The 20,133-nt window shown below is 46.0% G+C and overlaps 2 protein-coding genes and 1 pseudogene across 2 annotated transcripts; 2 read left to right on the forward strand and 1 right to left on the reverse strand.

Moving 5' to 3' along the window:
* Nucleotides 1–5,623: 5,623 nt before the first annotated feature.
* Nucleotides 5,624–7,543, forward strand: LOC111225511 (chymotrypsin B). Its single transcript, XM_022750440.1, has 7 exons — nucleotides 5,624–5,703; nucleotides 5,957–6,060; nucleotides 6,143–6,222; nucleotides 6,459–6,540; nucleotides 6,630–6,810; nucleotides 7,004–7,137; nucleotides 7,273–7,543. Exons 1-7 carry the CDS (start codon nucleotides 5,652–5,654, stop codon nucleotides 7,432–7,434), a joined length of 795 nt encoding a protein of 264 aa, XP_022606161.1. The 5' UTR covers nucleotides 5,624–5,651; the 3' UTR covers nucleotides 7,435–7,543.
* Nucleotides 7,544–10,816: 3,273 nt separating this feature from the next.
* Nucleotides 10,817–12,652, forward strand: LOC111225519 (chymotrypsin A-like). The gene is made up of 7 exons (XM_022750452.1): nucleotides 10,817–10,912; nucleotides 11,203–11,306; nucleotides 11,392–11,471; nucleotides 11,596–11,674; nucleotides 11,800–11,980; nucleotides 12,202–12,335; nucleotides 12,430–12,652. The coding sequence occupies exons 1-7, from the start codon at nucleotides 10,861–10,863 to the stop codon at nucleotides 12,589–12,591; spliced, it is 792 nt and encodes a 263-aa protein (XP_022606173.1). The 5' UTR covers nucleotides 10,817–10,860; the 3' UTR covers nucleotides 12,592–12,652.
* A 5,457-nt stretch (nucleotides 12,653–18,109) lies between these two features.
* The window catches only part of LOC111225254, a 3,520-nt pseudogene continuing 1,496 nt past the window's right edge, over nucleotides 18,110–20,133 (reverse strand).

Raw genomic sequence — 20,133 nt, forward strand, 5'->3', positions numbered from 1 at the left:
AGTGTGTCTGTGAGTGTGTGTGTGTGTGTGTGTGACGGCCTCCTGCCGTTAGGGCCTGCTGTTGTGTTCTATGTTCCCTCTCTTGTGTTGTGTTGTCTTGTCTTTCCCTGCAGGTCATAGGTGGGGCTTGCCACACCTGGGTGGACCTGGCCAGTCCACAGGTGTATAAGAGCTGGCACTACTCCTCACACGGGGGGGCTGCCCTGCTCTGTGTTGTGACCTACCTGGCGCGGCTGCACCACTGCGCCCGCGATCCCTCGGTGCATTATGTTTTCGTTTAGTTAGTTTATTTGTTAGTTCAAGTAGTATTTGATTATATTGCCAATTTCCTAATTTTATATTGTTTGTAATAAAATCATTTCGTTTTTACTTTAAAAACCGTATGTCTCCTCATTTTTGTCATGGCTTTGAGCCAGTTCATGACAGTGTGTGTCTGTGAGTGTGTCTGTGTGAGCGTGTGTGTGTGTGAGTGTGTGGTGTGTATGTGTGTTGTGTGTGTGAGAGTGTGTGTGTGTGAGTGAGCGTGCATGTGAGTGTGTGTGTGTGGTGTGTGTGTGTGAGCGTGTATGTGTGTCTGTGAGCGTGACTGTTTGTGTGAGCGTGTGTGTGAGTATGTGTGTCTGTGTATGTGAGTGTATGTGTGTTTTTGTGTCTGTGAGTGTGTTTGTATGAGTGTTGTGTGTGTCTGTGTCAGTGTGTGTGTGTCTGTGAGTGTGTGTATGTGTCTGTGTGAGTGTGTGTGCCTGTGTTTGTGAGTGTGTGTGTGAGCGTGTGCTTGTGTCTGTGTGTGTGTGTCTGTGAGTGTGTGAGCGTGTGTGTTTGTGAGTGTGTGGTGTGTGTGTCGTGTGTGTGTGAGTGAGCGTGCATGTGAGTGTGTGTGTGTGGTGTGTGTGTGTGAGCGTGTATGTGTGTCTGTGAGCGTGACTGTGTGAGCGTGTGTGTCTGTCAGTGTGTGTGTGTGAGAGCGTTTTTGTGTGTCTCTGAGTGTGTGTGTATGAGAGAGTGTGTGTGTCTGTCAGTGTGTGTGAGCATGTGTGTGTGTGAGTGAGTTTGTGTGAGTGTGTCTGTGAGTATGTGTGTCTGTTTTTGTGAGTGTATGTGTGTCTGTGAGTGTGTATGTCTGTCTGTGTATGTGTTTGTGAGTGTGTGAGCGTGTGCTTGTGTCTGTGTGAGTGTGTTTGTATGTGAGTGTGTCTGTGTGTTTCTGTGTCCCTGTGTGTGTGTGTGTGTGTCAGTGTGTGTGTGTTGTGTGTGTGAGCGTGTGTATTTGTGTCTGTGAGTGTGTGTGTGTGAGTGAGCGTGTGTGTGAGCGTGTGTGTCTGTGAGCGTGTGTGTTTGTTGTGTGTGTGTGTGTGTGTTTCTGTGTGTGTGTTGTGTGTGAGAGTGTGTGTTTGTGTGTCTGAGCGTGTATGTGAGAGCATGTGTGTATGTCTGTGAGTGTGTGTGTCTGTGTGTGTCTGTGTCAGTGTGTCTGTGAGTGTGTGTCTGTGTCTGTGAGTGTGTGTGTGTGAGTGTTGTGTGTGTCAGTGTGTCTGTGTCAGTGTGTGTGTGTGTATCTGTTTCTGTGTGAGTGTGTCTGTGAGTGTGTGTGTGTTGTTTGTGTCTGTCAGTGTGTGTGTTGTTTGTGTCTGTCAGTGTGTCTGTGAGTTTGTGTGAGTGTGTGTTTGTGTCTGTGTGTGTTTCAGTGTGTCTTTGTGTGTGTGTGTGTGTGTGTGTGTGTGTGTGTGTGTCACTGTGTCTCTGTGTGTATGTCAGTGTGTTTGTGAATGTGTGTGTTTGTCTGTGTGAGTGTGTCTGTGTCAGTGTATGTTTTAGTGTGTGTGTGTCGGTGTGTCTGTGTGAGTGTGTCTGTGTCAGTGTGTCTATGAGTGTGTGTGTGTGTCTGTGTGAGTGTGTGTGTGTCTGTGTCAGTGTGTGTGTGTTTGTGTGTGTGTGTCTGTCTGTGTCAGTGTGTCTGTGAGTGTATGTGTGTGTGTGTGTCTGTGAGTGTGTTTTAGTGTGTCTGTGTCAGTGTGTCTATGAGTGTGTGTGTGTGTGTCTGTGAGTGTGTGTATATGTCTCTGTGAGTGTGTGTGTGTGTGTGTGAGCGTGTGCTTGTGTCTGTGAGTGTGTGCTTGTCTGTGTGTGTGTGTGTGTGTGTGTGTGTGTGTGTGTGTGTATGTATGTTTGTGTGTGCGTGTCAGTGTGTCTGTGTGTGTGTCTGTCAGTGTGTCTATGAGTGTGTGTGAGTGTGTGTGTGTGTCTGTGTCAGTGTGTCTGTGAGTGTGTGTGTGTGTCTGTCAGTGTGTGTCTGTGAGTGTGTGTATTGTGTTGCTGCAGGCGAATGAGCTGTGAAGTGAGATCAGCATCAACACGCTGAGAGGAACCATTAGAGAACATCAGAGAACATTAAAGCTGATGGAGACCTGCAGAGAACCAATCATTAAAAATCACATGAATGGATGTTTCAGAGGATTGATCAGCTTTTATTTATTATTATCAATAAAATTTGATCATGTTGAAGTGTGAACGCTCCAAACCATCCTCTTCCTGCTCCGGTTGATTAATTATATACATACATAAATATATATAATCATACATATATATATATGTATGTGAGTGTGTGTGTATATATAATGAATCAATTTGTGTGTGAATCTTCTCCGAGTGTGGCCATTCACTCATTCAGTCATTCTTCACCCACACGTCCTGTTTGAAAACATTTACAGTTCATTTAAAATCCAGACCTGCAGCCCCCCCCCCATCTCTGGATCAGCTCAGACACCTGCAGGCTCTCTGTAGGCAGTGAGGACACATGGCCTGTTTTTATACCCGAAACACTCACTGACCAATCAACAACCTTCAGCTGCCTCAGCCTGACCAATCATTAACTTCCTCAGCTGCTGATAATCTACACTTTCCCAGACCTCTGTCAGCATCAGAGCTGGTTCGGGAAACCTGACCCTGATCACACAGTTACTTCTGATGTGGATCATATGTGGAGACTGAGTCCTGATGATGAGCAGTGATATTAAATCTAGTTTCTGGATCATGTGATTAACTTCTTCTTCCTGTCTAATATTACAGTTTCTTCTTTGTAAATATGCTCTGCTGCTTGTGGACTTGTCCTTGTTTGTGATTGGTCACATGCTGCAAACTCCACCCCTTCAATGTGACCACCTGGTCTTACTCATAGAGTCGATGCTGAGGTGTGAGGTTCATTTAAACTAGATAATGAAAAGATTTCCTGGCTCTGTTGAACCTGCTTCAGGTTCAGGTCTCAAGGTCAGGTGGTACATGTTTCACACACCTTGGTGACGTCAGAGATCAACATGATCAGGATCAGTTCCTCTGAATCCTCCTCAGTCAGAGCTTTGGTGTCTTGGTACGCTGACTGCGCTCTTATTTTGAAAAAAGACAATGTAAGGAGAAAGTTAAACCTCAACTAACTATGATGAAGTTTAGTGATCTTTAAGTGATTTATAATAATCAATTTAAGTTGATAAATCAGTCACATTAAAATCTATTTTTCACCTGGCATCATGTTTGATGACCAGTTCTCCTTCTCTGACCATGACGCATCTGTCTCCAGTACAACATCAGAAACATCAGGTCCTGGTCCAGACCCTGCTTCCTCTCACCTCCCTTCCCTCACAGTGAGACCCTGACAGATGGTCCAGGAGCAGCTTGTCTGGTCTTTGATCACATGTCGCTCTGCTGTTTGTCGACCTCCTTGTGGACCACGAGCTCCTGGATCAGGGTCCGTCTGTCCTGTTGCCTTCAGAGAGACATGTGGGTCTGAACTCATTCATCCTCATGCTCCTTCACACACTGAGTTCCTCTAATGAATGAGGGGTGTCATTAGACCACCTCGGTCCAGATGGTTCTGTCAGAGCAGCTCTGACTGGACTTCACCTGATCTTCTTCACCTGTTAAACCGAAGCAGAGTCTGAAGTTTCAGTGTCTCTTTAAATAAAAGTGTAAATGACTAAATGTAAATGTCTCAGTCACATTCACTGATCTTCAGTGAATGTGACTGTTCAGTTTTATCAACATGTGACACATTAACAGCTGCTGACTCCATTATGTCTAAATGTGTGTGTGTGTGTGTGTGTGTGTGTGTGTGTGTGTGTGTGTGTGTGTGTGTGTGTGTGTGTGTGTGTATACATGGTTGTTTTAGACTGAATTCTGTTTTGAAACATGTTTGTAATAAAAGCATGAGAGATAAATTATTTATTTATCTTTTTATTTATCTATTAAACATATACACACACACACATATACACATATATACAGTATACATATATGTGTATATGTGTATATATCTATATATGTATAGACATATGTACACACACACATATATATACATATGTCAGTGTGGAGTCTCCTGTTTGATAGAACCCTAACAACCAGTACAGACAGTATCAAACACTATGAGGTTTATTATACACATGATCCTTGTGACATGATCAGATCATCACGACATCATCTCCAGCTGATTCACAGTCTGGACGAACAGCTGGTTAGAAGGTCAGAAATAAACCTTTCACTAATTATTCAGAATCAAAGTCCCAGTGAATCAAAGAACCTTCCTGTATCAGTTCTTATTGAGATGAGAGACAGAAGGCTGGAAATACTGAGGGAACAAGAACAAAACTGGAGAACGACAGGAACAGAACCGGAGGACATCATGGGGTTGTAAGCAGACGGACTGACAAAGACAAGATGGAGCACAGAGACTAGATACACACCAGGGAGGCAAGGGTGATTGAACACAGGTAAAACACAGGTGAAACACAGGTGGGTGGGGCAGATTGTGTGTGAAACACTGAGGTCACCACCATCAACTTCACTGTTTATAAAAAAAAAACAGCTGATTGTGTTTTTAACAAACTTTATCCAGATTCACTCACATTAATTTACTGCGACCTTTGAACTGTCGGTGAACTCCCTCAGACCCTGATCTGAGTACAGGTCTGGGGTGTGGTGATACTCCTGACTCCCTCTGACTCTGAAGGGGATCATATGTGGTCCTGGTCTGAGGTGGATCCTGGTGGTTTTAGACTTGTCTACAGAAACCTGTAATGGAGCATCATGAAGTCTCTCAGTCAGGTGACTCACCTGAAGCTCCACCAAGTTCAGAGGACGAGGCTGAACGTTCACAGTCCTGGAAAGAAAAGTTTCCCTCTGAGTTCAATGACTTTAAGGTGGTTTTAAAGTGTTTAAGGTGGTTTTAAAGTGTTTAAGGTGGTCTTAAAGGTTTTAAGGTGTAAAGAGAGAAATTAAAGCTCATTTAACAAACTGAGAACAAACGCATTAAAACTGATGTTAATTCACTGGTTTGAGCTCAGACACATGAACACATGAACATGTGTGTATCATGAATCAGACTCATGTTCACATGCTGAAGTTAAATAAAGTTGAGTTTGGATAAAAACAGATCTGCTAACTGGTTTCTGGTGCATCATCCACATGTTGTCAGACGTTTCAGCCAATCAGACAGCAGCAGCTTGGGACATGTGACTCGTGGGAACGACAACGTTGCCACAGGTCTGATAACCAGCTGACGGCTGAGCTGGACAAACCAGCAGATGCTCTGATTGGCTGAGGCCGGGCAGGGCTCAGGTATAAAACAGCAACTCCATCCTGAACACATCATCATCATCATCACCATGGCTTTCCTCTGGATCATCTCCTGCCTCGCCTTCGTCAGCGCTGCCTATGGTGAGACACACACACACACACACACACACACACACACACACACACACACACACACACACACACACACACACACACACACACACACACACAGTCATTGATTGATTGATTGATTGATTAGTGACTGAGGTTGTATTGATCAGACCTGCAGCTCAGTGTAAAGAAGAATGATTTAAATAACAGAGAGTGAAGAAGAAGAAGCTGCTGGTCACTGAGAGAAGAGCTCAATGTAAAGTTTGACCTGTCATCCTCTCAGGCTGCGGCACCCCCGCCATCCCTCCCCAGGTGAGCGGCTACGCCCGCATCGTCAACGGAGAGGAGGCTGTGCCTCACTCCTGGCCCTGGCAGGTGTCTCTGCAGGTGAGTCAGCTGACCTCAACAAACACAAATACCTCTCTTTCTTCTTCTGTTCAGTAACTTACTTGAGTCGTTTTCCTCTCAGCAATCCAACGGCTTCCACTTCTGTGGAGGATCTCTGATCAACGAGAACTGGGTGGTGACTGCTGCTCACTGTAACGTCAGGTCAGTGCAGCAAAACACAACCAACAACAACAACACCCTGACAACAACACCCTGACGACAACAAAACACCACAACACCAAACACAGACCCGAGACCAGCCAGCAGGTCTACTGGGGTTCAGACCTGCTCTGAGTCTGAGCACAAGAAGAAAACAACTTTTTCATCATTTGCAGTGAATAATGTCTGTGTGTTGTTTTGTGTGAACTGACTGTTTCCTGTTTCCTGTTTCCTGTCAGGACCTACCACCGTGTGGTTGCTGGAGAACACGATAAGGGCTACGGCTCCAACGAGGACGTGCAGGTGCTGAAGCCCGCCAAGGTGAGAACAACCAATCAGCCAATCAGCTTTCAGGACACACCATGCTCCCTCCACTAACACCCTCCCAAATCCCCCCACCCCCATTACAGGTGTTCACCCACCCCAGGTGGAACCCCCGCACCATCAACAACGACATCACCCTCATCAAGCTGGCCTCCCCCGCCCGCCTGGGCACCAACGTGTCCCCCGTCTGCATCGCCGAGTCCACCGACGTCTTCGCCGATGGCATGACCTGCGTCACCTCCGGCTGGGGTCTGACCCGCTACAATGGTGAGTTACAATCAGATGTTTGACCTGAGAGGGGCGTCAGAGACCTGGAGAAACAGACTCTCTGATTGGCTCCTGGAGTCAGAGCCAGGTCCAGCTGTTTTCATCCAAGATGCGTTTTCTCCAACTCAGCAGGAAGACTTTTACTTTGAAAGGTGCAGAGGAAGTGTGTCTGAGGGCTTTCTGTCTCCCACAGCTCCCAGTACTCCCAACAAGCTGCAGCAGGCCGCCCTGCCCCTGCTCTCCAACGAGCAGTGTAAGAGACACTGGGGTAGCAACATCTCCGATGTGATGATCTGCGCTGGAGGAGCTGGAGCAACTTCCTGCATGGTGAGGCCCCGCCCACCTCCCTGTCTCACCTGTTTCATTCAGATTCATTTGGTTCTTCTTCTGCTTGTTATATGATGAAGTGGTGTTTGGTGTCTTCCTGTACTTGTTGTTAATGTTGGGTGGTTGTGGTCTCAGGGCGACTCTGGTGGTCCTCTGGTCTGTGAGAAGAACAACACCTGGACCCTGGTCGGTATCGTGTCCTGGGGAAGCAGCCGCTGCTCCACCTCCACTCCTGCCGTCTACGCCCGTGTCACTGAGCTCCGCGGTTGGGTTGACCAGATCCTTGCTGCCAACTAAACACTCAGAGACTGAGCTGCCAACACCGGGGTTGACCCCTTGACCTGCCCGGCCTGGCAGTCCCACAACAGAGCGGATAGTGAATGATAATAAAAAACCTTGAACATCACTGACTGTGTTTGTCCTCTCAATTTGTGTCTTGAATTTTACTGGTCGTGTTTATTTAAACAGTTCAAAGACAATACATATATATATATATATATATATATATATAAATATATAGGTTTTTATTAAGCTGAGGGTGGAGCAGGTGAGGGAACCTTGAGCATTTGCCTCAACTCAAATATCAGACAGTTTTAATGGCTGCCGACCAAAAGTCCCAAAACTGGAACAAAACCTATTGCACTCATGAATAAACGCAAATGAGTTTTAATGTAAAACAAAGGTCTTTCAGCTCTTATGAAGAAGCAGTGTGGCTCCAAAGAGACATGGGCTTGGTCATTTTCACAATGTCTCTCTATTCCTTTTCTATGGGAATTTTTTGCCGTTATTCACAATTTACATTGCCATGGTTACTGAAATCACTATGAAATGTCATAGCACACCATTCCTGAACAAACCAAATGTCTTGTTATAGAATTTATCTGAGTTTTCTCAAAGCTGTGGGACGAGTTCCACACTGAAATTTTCACGGAAGAAGAAGAAGAAGTATGGCGGATTATAATGAAATGTATGAAAACACACCTGTATACATCATGACCAGCAGCACCTTCAGAAAGAATATGAGACATATACTTCAGTCATACCTGTGTGAGACAGCTCTTCATTCACAGAAAACAGCCCTCACACAGAAGGTAGCTTCATGAAGAAGAACCAGCTCCGAGAACCAGAACCAGAACCGGAACTTATCCCTTACTATCTCAAGGAAGAAGGTCTGATCCTGGACCTGTTGACTTCTTGTATCTGATCTCAGCTGTGAACAGAAGAGCAGGTCTGATCAACTGAACAACGACGGAGAAATAAAGGTTCATCAATAAATAAAGAAAGATGTTTGTATAATGTGATGAGATTAAAACAAACTACTTCATATCGTCGATCAATATCAGATATTCTGTTCAGTTCTGATCAAATAGAAAAGAAAATGACAATAATCAATCATCAATAGAAAGTTCTTTGTTCTCTGCTGCTGCAAACAGCCTTGACCCTTGACCTCATTATATTCACCATCAAATCATGGCTGATGACATCATCATCATGTTTGTGTTTCCTTGACAACAGAAAGCTTCAGCTGCTGCAGACTTCAAATACAACAACAACCATCAGTCACACACGCGTTAATGACAAAACACACACACACACACACACACACACACACACACACACATTAAAAAGAGAGTTAAATAAAAATCTAAACTAATTAATGACCAATTAACTCCTGTATTTTTATTTTTTGTGTAAAGACTAAATATATATAATACATAATACAACTTTATGGTCACAGTGTTTTAGTGTTAAATTAACCATCAACCTGCAGTTGTTTACATATACATGTAAACATGTAAATATATGTTTACATCTGTAAATGTTTATATGTTTTAGTTTCCTGTCAGTGACGACGCAGTGACACACACACTTTACATATTATACATATACATATATTACATATATTATAGATATACCCAGACAGAGAATTCTTCTGTTTTCATGAGGTCACATGTTGAGGTGAAGCTGCTGCTGATAAACTGCTGCTGGGAAACACACACATGTTTGAACCAGCTGACCTTCAACCCACACACACCTCACACACACACACACACACACCCACACACACACACACACACACACACCTCACACACACACCTCACACACACACACACCCACACACACACACACACACACACACCTCACACACACACCTCACACACACACACACCCACACACACACACACACACACACACCTCACACACACACCTCACACACACACACACCCACACACACACACACACACACACACCTCACACACACACCTCACACACACACACACCCACACACACACACACACACACACACCTCACACACACACCTCACACACACACACACCCACACACACACACACACACACACACCTCACACACACACCTCACACACACACACACCCACACACACACACACACACACACACCTCACACACACACCTCACACACACACACACCCACACACACACACACACACACACACCTCACACACACACCTCACACACACACACACCCACACACACACACACACACACACACCTCACACACACACCTCACACACACACACACCCACACACACACACACACACACACACCTCACACACACACCTCACACACACACACACCCACACACACACACACACACACACACCTCACACACACACCTCACACACACACACACCCACACACACACACACACACACACACCTCACACACACACCTCACACACACACACACCCACACACACACACACACACACACACCTCACACACACACCTCACACACACACACACCCACACACACACACACACACACACACCTCACACACACACACACACACACACACACACACATGGTGTTGTTTCTATCTTTAAGACATATAAAACTTTAAAAACTTTAAAAACTTTTTCCCGCTCTTCACTTCACAAACTGAATTAACTCATTAAATCCCTTCAAACATTTTTAGTTCATGTTGGAAAAATGTCACTGAAAATCAAAACATTTCCAACAATGAAATAATAAATAGTCTGAATGAAACATGTTTGGTGTCAATTGTCACGTGACCAGAGGTGTTACTTCCTGTTAGTGTAGCTCAGTGAAGTTCGTTAACATCTACAGCTGTTAGCAAATGTTGCACTAAAATGCCACAATGACAATGTTACAGTTATTACAGCAGGAAAATGTTAAAACAAAGTTACAATATTAATGTTTCAACACGTTCAGTAAAGTAACAATGTTGTTGTTGTTCTGATGGTTGATTGTTGATCATATCACGTGTCACATTAGAACGTGATGGAGCTCTGTAGTGGCTTTGGTGGGTGGTGTGACCTTCATTCAGTCACCTCTGTGAAAAACACATTTTAGCCTGGTTTAAATAAACATGAAAAATAATCAGTGATTATTTCAAAATGAGTGATGATGATGTTTCATCCCATCATGTTGATGCATTTCTATGTTTTAATTATTGATTATGTATTGATTGTGTTTCACTAATGAAATGTTGTGTTAAAGTTTCTTACTCTGATCCTGACATTGTTTTTATATCTTATTTTTACATCACAGACTAAAACCGTCCTGCTTCCCCAGGTGGAAAACACTCTGTCAGCTCCACCTGTCCAGACTCCCACCGTCCTCTGATAAGATGTCCCCTCCTGTCCTGTCCCGTCCAATCAAGTTGCTCCCTGGCTGTATAAAAGCTCCTTGCTCAGACAGACTCCCCATGATCGAACCATGGCCTTCCTGTGGATCCTCTCCTGCCTTGCCTTCGCTGGCGCTGCCTACGGTAAGACTAAGTCTTTAACATCAGAGCAAGGCATGCTGGGAGAGAGGCTTTTGTTGCCCAGCATGCTTGACAAAGAAGAGAAGGTTCAGGGGGCGCTGTAGCTGCAGAGGCAGCAAATAGCAGCTTGATGTTTTTAGTTTTTGATGTTTCCCTCCAAAATGTCAGTGTGACGACCAGATGCAGCTGTTTGTCCACAAAAATCAAACAATTACATCATTCGTTACATTTAACCTTAACAGCCCTGTTGTTATTGTTGTTGTTTGCTGATAATGTCATGATGATGTCAACAGGTTGCGGCACTCCCGCCATCCCTCCCGTCATCACTGGATACTCTCGCATCGTGAACGGTGAGGAGGCAGTGCCTCACTCCTGGCCCTGGCAGGTGTCCCTTCAGGTAAACACACACACAAACACACACACACACGCACACACACAAACACATACACACGTGTATGTTTTAACTGTGGATGTTGTTTCAGGATTACACCGGCTTCCACTTCTGCGGCGGCTCTCTGGTCAATGAGAACTGGGTGGTGACAGCTGCTCACTGCAATGTCAAGTAAAAACCTTTATTATTATTATCATTATCATTATCATTATTATTATTAATAATAATAATATTCTATATTATTATTGTTAGTTTTTGAGGTGATGTGAAATGACACCCACTCCTTTCTGTGCAGGACGTTCCACCGTGTGATCCTCGGAGAGCACGACCGCTCCTCCACCGCTGAGGACATTCAGGTCATGAAGGTTGGCAAGGTGGGTAACAGACCCCCCCCCACACACACACACACACACACACACACACACACCCCCGGCTCGCTGTCTTCCTGTTTGTGTGTGTTTGTGTGTTTGCTGTTCATAATGATGTCAATTCCTGTCAGGTGTTCAAGCATCCCCGCTACAACGGCTACACCATCAACAATGACATCCTGCTGATCAAGCTGGCTAGCCCCGCCCAGATGAACATGCGTGTTTCCCCTGTGTGCGTGGCCGAGACCGGAGACAACTTCCCTGGAGGCATGAAGTGCGTGACCAGCGGTTGGGGCCTGACCCGCCACAATGGTGAGGTCACCTCACTTGAGAGGCAGGGGGGTGGCGGGGGAGGGGCAGAATACTGTCAGACTTCAATCCAACGGTTTCACACTGCGAGTTCAGGTTCTGATGACAAATTGGACTTTGTCAGACCACTGATGTGGGTTTCAGCACAGGTAGGTCTACAGCTCATCACCATTGTGATGTGTATCACTAATGTTTGTGTGTGTGTGTGTCTGTGTGTGTTGCAGCTCCTGACACCCCCGCCCTGCTGCAGCAGGCCGCCCTCCCCCTTCTGACCAATGATCAGTGCCGTCGTTACTGGGGCAACAAGATCAGCAACCTGATGATCTGTGCCGGCGCCTCTGGAGCCTCCTCCTGCATGGTGGGTGCTGCGGACGCAGAGTGACGTTGATGCTCAGGTTGTTTACTTTGTGTTGTTTGTTGTTTATTCATTCATTGGTGTGTTGTGTGTTCAGGGCGACTCTGGCGGTCCTCTGGTCTGTCAGAAGGCTGGAGCCTGGACTCTGGTTGGAATTGTGTCCTGGGGCAGTGGAACCTGCACTCCCACCATGCCCGGCGTGTACGCCCGTGTCACTGAGCTGCGTGCCTGGATGGACCAGACCATCGCTGCCAACTGAGCGTGTCGGACTTGACAGCTTCCTTTTTCAACCTGATCATCAATAAACCAATCAACTCTGAGCCAGACCTGTCCCTGTGTCCTCTGTTGTGTTAGCTTAGCTTAGCATAGACTGGAACCAGCCAGTATGGCTATGTCCAGAGTTCAAGAATAAAGTCACCAACACATTTCTGTCTGTGTTATTGATGAGTTCATGAACGTTTTTAAATCACTGACACAAAACAGGTCAGACTTTTCCCAACATGTCCTTTATTTCACACACAACATTTTATACAACATGAAACAGCATCAACACGTTTTCCCTCAGCAGTGTCAGTTCTTCAGCCTGCACGTCCCCTGACGGTAGGACATCGTCAGGTGCATTCAGGTTCGTCTGGGTGGGCAGGCATGACCAACTCTGCGACAGTAGCAGATAGCGTTGAAGAAGCGACAGTAGCAGGTGTCGCAGGGGTCGCAGCAGGGCAGCGGGTAACCCAGACATGACTGCTGGTGAGGGATGCAGCGACGAGGGGAGCGCATGGCCCGACCCTGCAGCTGCAGGGCTGCTGACGAGTCCTGGAAACAGGTACAGTCACTGCAGTCAGCACACAACAGGTTAACCACTCCAACATCTGAGCTCTGTAATGTGTACTGTGTCTTTAAATCAGTCACACCCACCTCGTCATAGGACCCCGTGTCCATCAGGAAGTGATCCTCCACTGAGTCGACGGGTAGGAGGGTGGGGTCATGTACACGGTCAGGGGCATGGCCTCTCTCTGCAGGACACAAGACAGAAAAACAGGGAGGTGGCTGTAATAATCTGCCTGTATGCAGCCGATACACTTCTTTACAACTCAGACACAATGAATTCCCGTCTCCTGGTCTCTCGGTGTGAACCTGGTCTGGATGTGAACGTATTCTCAAAGCACTTTAAGGCTAAAAGTAGCTCCTAAGAGAAGTTAGAAGTAGTGGAGAGGACTCCTAACTCACTAAGACCAAATCAGAAAGACTCTTAAAGTCACAGTGTTCTGGAAACCTCACACGATGCTGAATTATCTACAAGATACGACTCAGTCACGAGGGAATAATGATCGTTGTGGAGTTTGTGAGGGATTAAATAACATCTCCAACTGAAACAACCCGATCAGTGCTGAAATTATTATTATCGTTATTATTTCATTTGAATTTGTTTATTTCGCAGTGTATTTTTATCATTACTGAGGGATGTTGATCATGCATTTTCACCAGCACAGATGGTCTTTCATCAACCAATTGCTGTGGTTCCTGCAAGCGAGCTCATCCATGAAAACTGAAGTCAGCCACAGCAACAGAGTCGCACTCTAAGCTTAGGAGGTACTGACCCATGTCAGAAAGGTAGGAGGTCTCAGTGTGTCGGCCGGCCGCCGGACCCTCATCCAGCTGGATGTTTCCATGAACCAGAGAGGAGGAGAGATGCAGCAGACTGAAGGAGCAACAGCAGAGCAGCACAGAGCCAAACATCCTTCTGCTGTCTGAGACAAATAAGAACCTGCACCACAACTCCCACAATCCTTGCTTCTCCACTAACAGGATCTGAGAGGACAAAACACAAACTGTTTCACTGATTTAAGAGAGTGAACGCTGAAGAGATCAGCTGTTTACAGGGGGTTATGAGGTGGTGCTGGTTCATCAACTGAATTATGAACACATGAATTATCATCACACATAACACACAATACACACAATATACAAATAATACACACAATACACATAATACACACACAATACACACAATACGAACATTATACACAACCCTAACCCCAAGTGTAAAGGAATCTGCATCAGACAGTGGGCGAGAGACCCAGACTCACACAGACAGGCAGAGAGAGAGAGAGGTGTAGAGGTGACTCACCTGCCTCTAGGACTCTGCTGTCCCTCTCACTCTCTCTGAGGGGACGACGCTTTAAAGACCCCCAGAGAGGAAGGAGGTCACATGACCAGCCGGGGAAGGGGGTGAGGGGGCGAGGCCATCATCTCTGCGTCATTCATTCACATTCCGTGACCTTGTAGAGAAACATCAGAAAGTTTGGCTGTGAATCACATGTAACATCTCATTTATCTGAAGGTCAGAGGTCAAACATGTATTATAATATTCAGGAGGAAACACACCGAGTGAACAGAGACCAAACACCTGTCAGTAGAACCTGATCACACAGGTGATCAACACCTGAACCTGAACCTTTACTACAGGACTGTAGACCACATCAGCTTCAGACCTGAACCTGAGTGTAGTCAGTCAGTGAAGGTTTATGTATGCCCCCCCCCCCCCACCACCACCACCACCACCACCACGACACACACACAAACATCCACACATCAAATAAAGGACTTAAAAAACCGACAAAACATGAGTGTTGTTGTAGCTGTCTTTGTTTTTGCTGTTGTTGTTGTTGTTGTTGTGATGTGTGAAGATCAGACTGACAGTTTCTCTTGTGTTCTCAAGTTAAATAATAAATAAGTAAATAAATATCTGGCTTTGACTGAACTGATGCTGAACTGTTGACTATGCAGACACATATTAACCATTTCATTGATTCATGTATTCACACAGTGTTCATGTTGATATGACCTCTTACTGATGATGGTTGCATTCTATGTTAATCTATATTAAGCGTCCTCACTGTTGTTCCATCAGCTACTGGACAGAACGTCCCGAGTCATTAACCCTGTGTTTGTCAAAGCTCGTCTCACTAATGATCCTCTCTCTGTTCGATTGGAGAACATTAGATCAGCCGCTTCAGCTGCTCAGTTCATGCTTCTTCTATTATCGTCAATCTTCTTCCTCCTCATCCTCTCTCTAAAAACATGGCAGTGATTCTCTGAACAGTGACATCACAGCTGCACTCTACTGATTAAAGACCATCAGGAGGAAATCACTCTGATTAACGTGTTTGTCCTTATCAGACCAACAACAAACTACACACACTTCCTGTTTCAGCCTGAGGTACGTTCCTGTTGGGCTGTTACCGTGGTAACAATGTAGGGTTAACAGGTGAGTTGCTGTATTGCAGATGAACACTGGAGGTCATTGTGGAGGGCATACATAAACCTTCACTGACTGACTACACTCCAGGTTCAGGTCTGAAGCTGATGTGGTCTACAGTCCTGTAGTAAAGGTTCAGGTTCAGGTGTTGATCACCTGTGTGATCAGGTTCTACTGACAGGTGTTTGGTCTCTGTTCACTCGGTGTGTTTCCTCCTGAATATTATAATACATGTTTGACCTCTGACCTTCAGATAAATGAGATGTGATTCACAGCCAAACTTTTCTGATGTTTCTCTACAAGGTCACCGGAATGTGAATGAATGACGCAGAGGATGATGGCCTCGCCCCCTCACCCCCTTCCCCGGCTGGTCATGTGACCTCCTTCCTCTCTGGGGGTCTTTAAAGCGTCGTCCCCTCAGAAGAGAGTGAGAGGGACAGCAGAGTCCTAGTGACAGGTGAGTCACCTCTACACCTCTCTCTCTGCCTGTCTGTGTGAGTCTGGGTCCTCTCGCCCACTGTCTGATGCAGATTCCTTTACACTTGGGTTAGGGTTGTGTATAATGTTCGTATTGTGTGTATTGTGTGTGTATTATGTGTATTGTGTGTATTATTTGTATATTGTGTGTATTGTGTGTTATGGTGATGATAATTCATGTGTTCATAATTCAGTTGATGAACCAGCACCACCTCATAACCCTGTAAACAGCTGATCTCTTCAGCGTTCACTCTCTTAAATCAGTGAAACAGTTTGTGTTTTGTCCTCTCGATCCTGTTAGTGGAGAAGCAAGGATTGTGGGAGTTGTGGTGCAGGTTCTTATTTGTCTCAGACAGCAGAAGGATGTTTTGGCTCTGTGCTGCTCTGCTGTTGCCTTCAGTCTGCTGCATCTCTCCTCCTCTCTGGTTCATGGAAACATCCAGCTGGATGAGGGTCGCGGCGCGGCCGACACACTGAGACCTCCTACCTTTCTGACATGGGTCAGTACCTCCTAAGCTTAGAGGCGACTCTGTTGCTGTGGCTGACTTCAGTTTTCATGGATGAGCTCGCTTGCAGGAACCACAGCAATTGGTTGATGAAAGACCCATCTGTGCTGGTGAAAATGCATGATCAACATCCCTCAGTAATGATAAAAATACACTGCGAAATAAACAAATTCAAATGAAATAATAACGATAATAATAATTTCAGCACTGATCGGGTTGTTTCAGTTGGAGATGTTATTTAATCCCTCACAAACTCCACAACGATCATTATTCCCTCGTGACTGAGTCGTATCTTGTAGATAATTCAGCATCGTGTGAGGTTTCCAGAACACTGTGACTTTAAGAGTCTTTCTGATTTGGTCTTAGTGAGTTAGAGTCCTCTCCACTACTTCTAACTTCTCTTAGGAGCTACTTTTTAGCCTTAAAGTGCTTTGAGAATAGTTCACATCCAGGACCATGGTTACACGAGAGACCAGGAGACGGGAATTCATTGTGTCTGAGTTGTAAAGAAGTGTATCGGCTGCATACAGCGAATTATTACAGCCACTCCCTGTTTTTTCTGTCTTTGTGTCCTGCAGAGAGAGGCCATGCCCTGACCGTGTACATGACCCCACCCTCCTACCCGTCGACTCAGTGGAGGATCACTTCCTGATGGACACGGGGTCCTATGACGAGGTGGGTGTGACTGATTTAAAGACACAGTACACATTACAGAGCTCAGATGTTGGAGTGGTTAACTGTTGTGTGCTGACTGCAGTGACTGTACTGTTTCCAGGACTCGTCAGCAGCCCTGCAGCTGCAGGGTCGGGCCATGCGCTCCCTCGTCGCTGCATCCTCAACCGCAGTCATGTCTGGGTTACCCGCTGCCCTGCTGCGACCCCTGCGACACTGCTACTGTCGCTTCTTCAACGCTATCTGCTACTGTCGCAGAGTTGGTCATGCCTGCCCACCCAGACGAACTGAATGCACCTGACGATGTCCTACCGTCAGGGGACGTGCAGCTGAAGAACTGACACTGCTGAGGGAAAACGTGTTGATGCTGTTTCATTGTTGTATAAAATGTTGTGTGTGAAATAAAGGACATGTTGGGAAAAGTCTGACCTGTTTTGTGTCAGTGATTTAAAACGTTCATGAACTCATCAATAACAAAGACAGAAATGTGTTGGTGACTTTATTCTTGAACTCTGGACATAGCCATACTGGCTGGTTCCAGTCTATGCTAAGCTAAGCTAACACAACAGAGGACACAGGGACAGGTCTGGCTCAGAGTTGATTGGTTTATTGATGATCAGGTTGAAAAGGAAGCTGTCAAGTCCGACACGCTCAGTTGCAGCGATGGTCTGGTCCATCCAGGCACGCAGCTCAGTGACACGGGCGTACACGCCGGGCATGGTGGGAGTGCAGGTTCCACTGCCCCAGGACACAATTCCAACCAGAGTCCAGGCTCCAGCCTTCTGACAGACCAGAGGACGCCAGAGTCGCCCTGAACACACAACACACCAATGAATGAATAACCAACAAACAACACAAAGTAAACAACCTGAGCATCAACGTCACTCTGCGTCCGCAGCACCCACCATGCAGGAGGAGGCTCCAGAGGCGCCGGCACAGATCATCAGGTTGCTGATCTTGTTGCCCCCCAGTAACGACGGCACTGATCATTGGTCAGAAGGGGGAGGGCGGCCCTGCTGCAGCAGGGCGGGGTGTCAGGAGCTGCAACACACACAGACCCACACACACACAAACATTAGTGATACACATCACAATGGTGATGAGCTGTAGACCTACCTGTGCTGAACCCACATCAGTGGTCTGACAAAGTCCAATTTGTCATCAGAACCTGAAACTCGCAGTGTGAAACCGTTGGATTGAAGTCTGACAGTATTTCTGCCCCTCCCCCGCCACCCCCCTGCCTCTCAAGTGAGGTGACCTCACCATTGTGGCGGGTCAGGCCCCAACCGCTGTCACGCACTTCATGCCTCCAGGGAAGTTGTCTCCGGTCTCGGCCACGCACACCAGGGGAACACGCATGTTCATCTGGGCGGGGCTAGCCAGCTTGATCAGCAGGATGTCATTGTTGATGAGTGTAGCCGTTGTAGCGGGATGCTTGAACACCTGACAGGAATTGACATCATTATGAACAGCAAACACACAAACACACACAAACAGGAAGACAGCGAGCCGGGGTGTTGTGTTGTGTGTGTGTGTGTGTGTGTGGGGGGGGGGGGTCTGTTACCCACCTTGCCAACCTTCATGACCTGAATGTCCTCCAGCGGTGGAGGAGCGGTCGTGCTCTCCGAGGATCACACGGTGGAACGTCCTGCACAGAAAGGAGTGGTGTCATTTCAACATCACCTCAAAAACTAACAATAATAATAGAATATTATTATTATTAATAATAATAATGATAATGATAATGATAATAATATAAAGGTTTTTACTTGACATTGCAGTGAGCAGCTGTCACCAACCCAGTTCTCATTGACCAGAGAGCCGCCGCAGAAGTGGAAGCCGGGTGTAATCCTGAAACAACAATCCACAAGTTAAAACATACACGTGTGTATGTGTTTGTGTGTGTGCGTGTGTGTGTGTGTGTTTTGTGTGTTGTTTACCTGAAGGGACCTGCCAGGGCCAGGAGTGAGGCACTGCCTCCTCACCGTTCACGTGCGAGAGTATCCAGTGATGACGGGAGGGATGGCGGGAGTGCCGCAACTGTTGACATCATCATGACATTATCAGCAAAACAACAACAATAAACACAGGCCTGTTAAGGTTAAATGTAACGAAATGATGTAATTGTTTGATTTTTGTGGACAAACAGTGCTCTGGTCGTCACACTGACATTTTGGAGGGAAACATCAAAAACTAAAAACATCAAGCTGCTATTTGCTGCCTCTGCAGCTACAGGCCCCCTGAACCTTCTCTTCTTGTCAAGCATGCTGGGCAACAAAAAGCCCTCTCTCCAGCATGCCTTGCTCTGATGTTAAAGACTTAGTCTTACGTAGCAGCGCCAGCGAAGGCAAGGCAGGAGAGGATCCACAGGAAGGCCATGGTTCGATCATGGGGAGTCTGTCTGAGCAAGGAGCTTTTATACAGCCAGGGAGCAACTTGATTGGACGGACAGGACAGGAGGGGACATTCTTATCAGAGGACGGTGGGAGTCTGGACAGGTGGGAGCTGACAGAGTGTTTTCCACCTGGGAAGAGCAGGACGGTTTAGTCTGTGATGTAAAAATAAGATATAAAAACAATGTCAGGATCAGGGTAAGAAACTTTAACACAACATTCATTAGTGAAACACAATCAATACATAATCAATAATTAAAACATAGATGAACCATCAACATGATGGGATGAAACATCATCATCACATCATTTTTGAAATAATCACTGATTATTTTTCATGTTTATTTAACCAGGCTAAAATGTGTTTTTTCACAGAGGTGACTGGAATGAAGGTCACATCGCACCCACCAAAGCCACTACAGAGCTCCATCACGTTCTAATGTGACACGTGATATGATCAAACAATCAACCATCAGAACAACAACAACATTGTT

This window comes from Seriola dumerili, unplaced genomic scaffold, assembly GCF_002260705.1.
Source record: "Seriola dumerili isolate Sdu_G_001 unplaced genomic scaffold, Sdu_1.0 BDQW01000012.1, whole genome shotgun sequence".
In the NCBI taxonomy this organism is placed as follows: Eukaryota; Metazoa; Chordata; class Actinopteri; order Carangiformes; family Carangidae; genus Seriola; species Seriola dumerili.

What these genes read in the sequence shown, in the direction of transcription:
- LOC111225511 (XM_022750440.1), top strand. Translation starts at nt 5,652, where the DNA reads ATGGCTTTCCTCTGGATCATCTCCTGCCTCGCCTTCGTCAGCGCTGCC. An exon ending in CCTGGCAGGTGTCTCTGCAG is followed by an intron (nt 6,061 to 6,142) that starts GTGAGTCAGCTG and finishes TTTTCCTCTCAG; the next exon opens with CAATCCAACGGCTTCCACTT. An exon ending in AGGTGCTGAAGCCCGCCAAG is followed by an intron (nt 6,541 to 6,629) that starts GTGAGAACAACC and finishes CCCCCATTACAG; the next exon opens with GTGTTCACCCACCCCAGGTG.
- LOC111225519 (XM_022750452.1), top strand. Translation starts at nt 10,861, where the DNA reads ATGGCCTTCCTGTGGATCCTCTCCTGCCTTGCCTTCGCTGGCGCTGCC. An exon ending in CTTCGCTGGCGCTGCCTACG is followed by an intron (nt 10,913 to 11,202) that starts GTAAGACTAAGT and finishes TGATGTCAACAG; the next exon opens with GTTGCGGCACTCCCGCCATC. An exon ending in AGGTCATGAAGGTTGGCAAG is followed by an intron (nt 11,675 to 11,799) that starts GTGGGTAACAGA and finishes AATTCCTGTCAG; the next exon opens with GTGTTCAAGCATCCCCGCTA.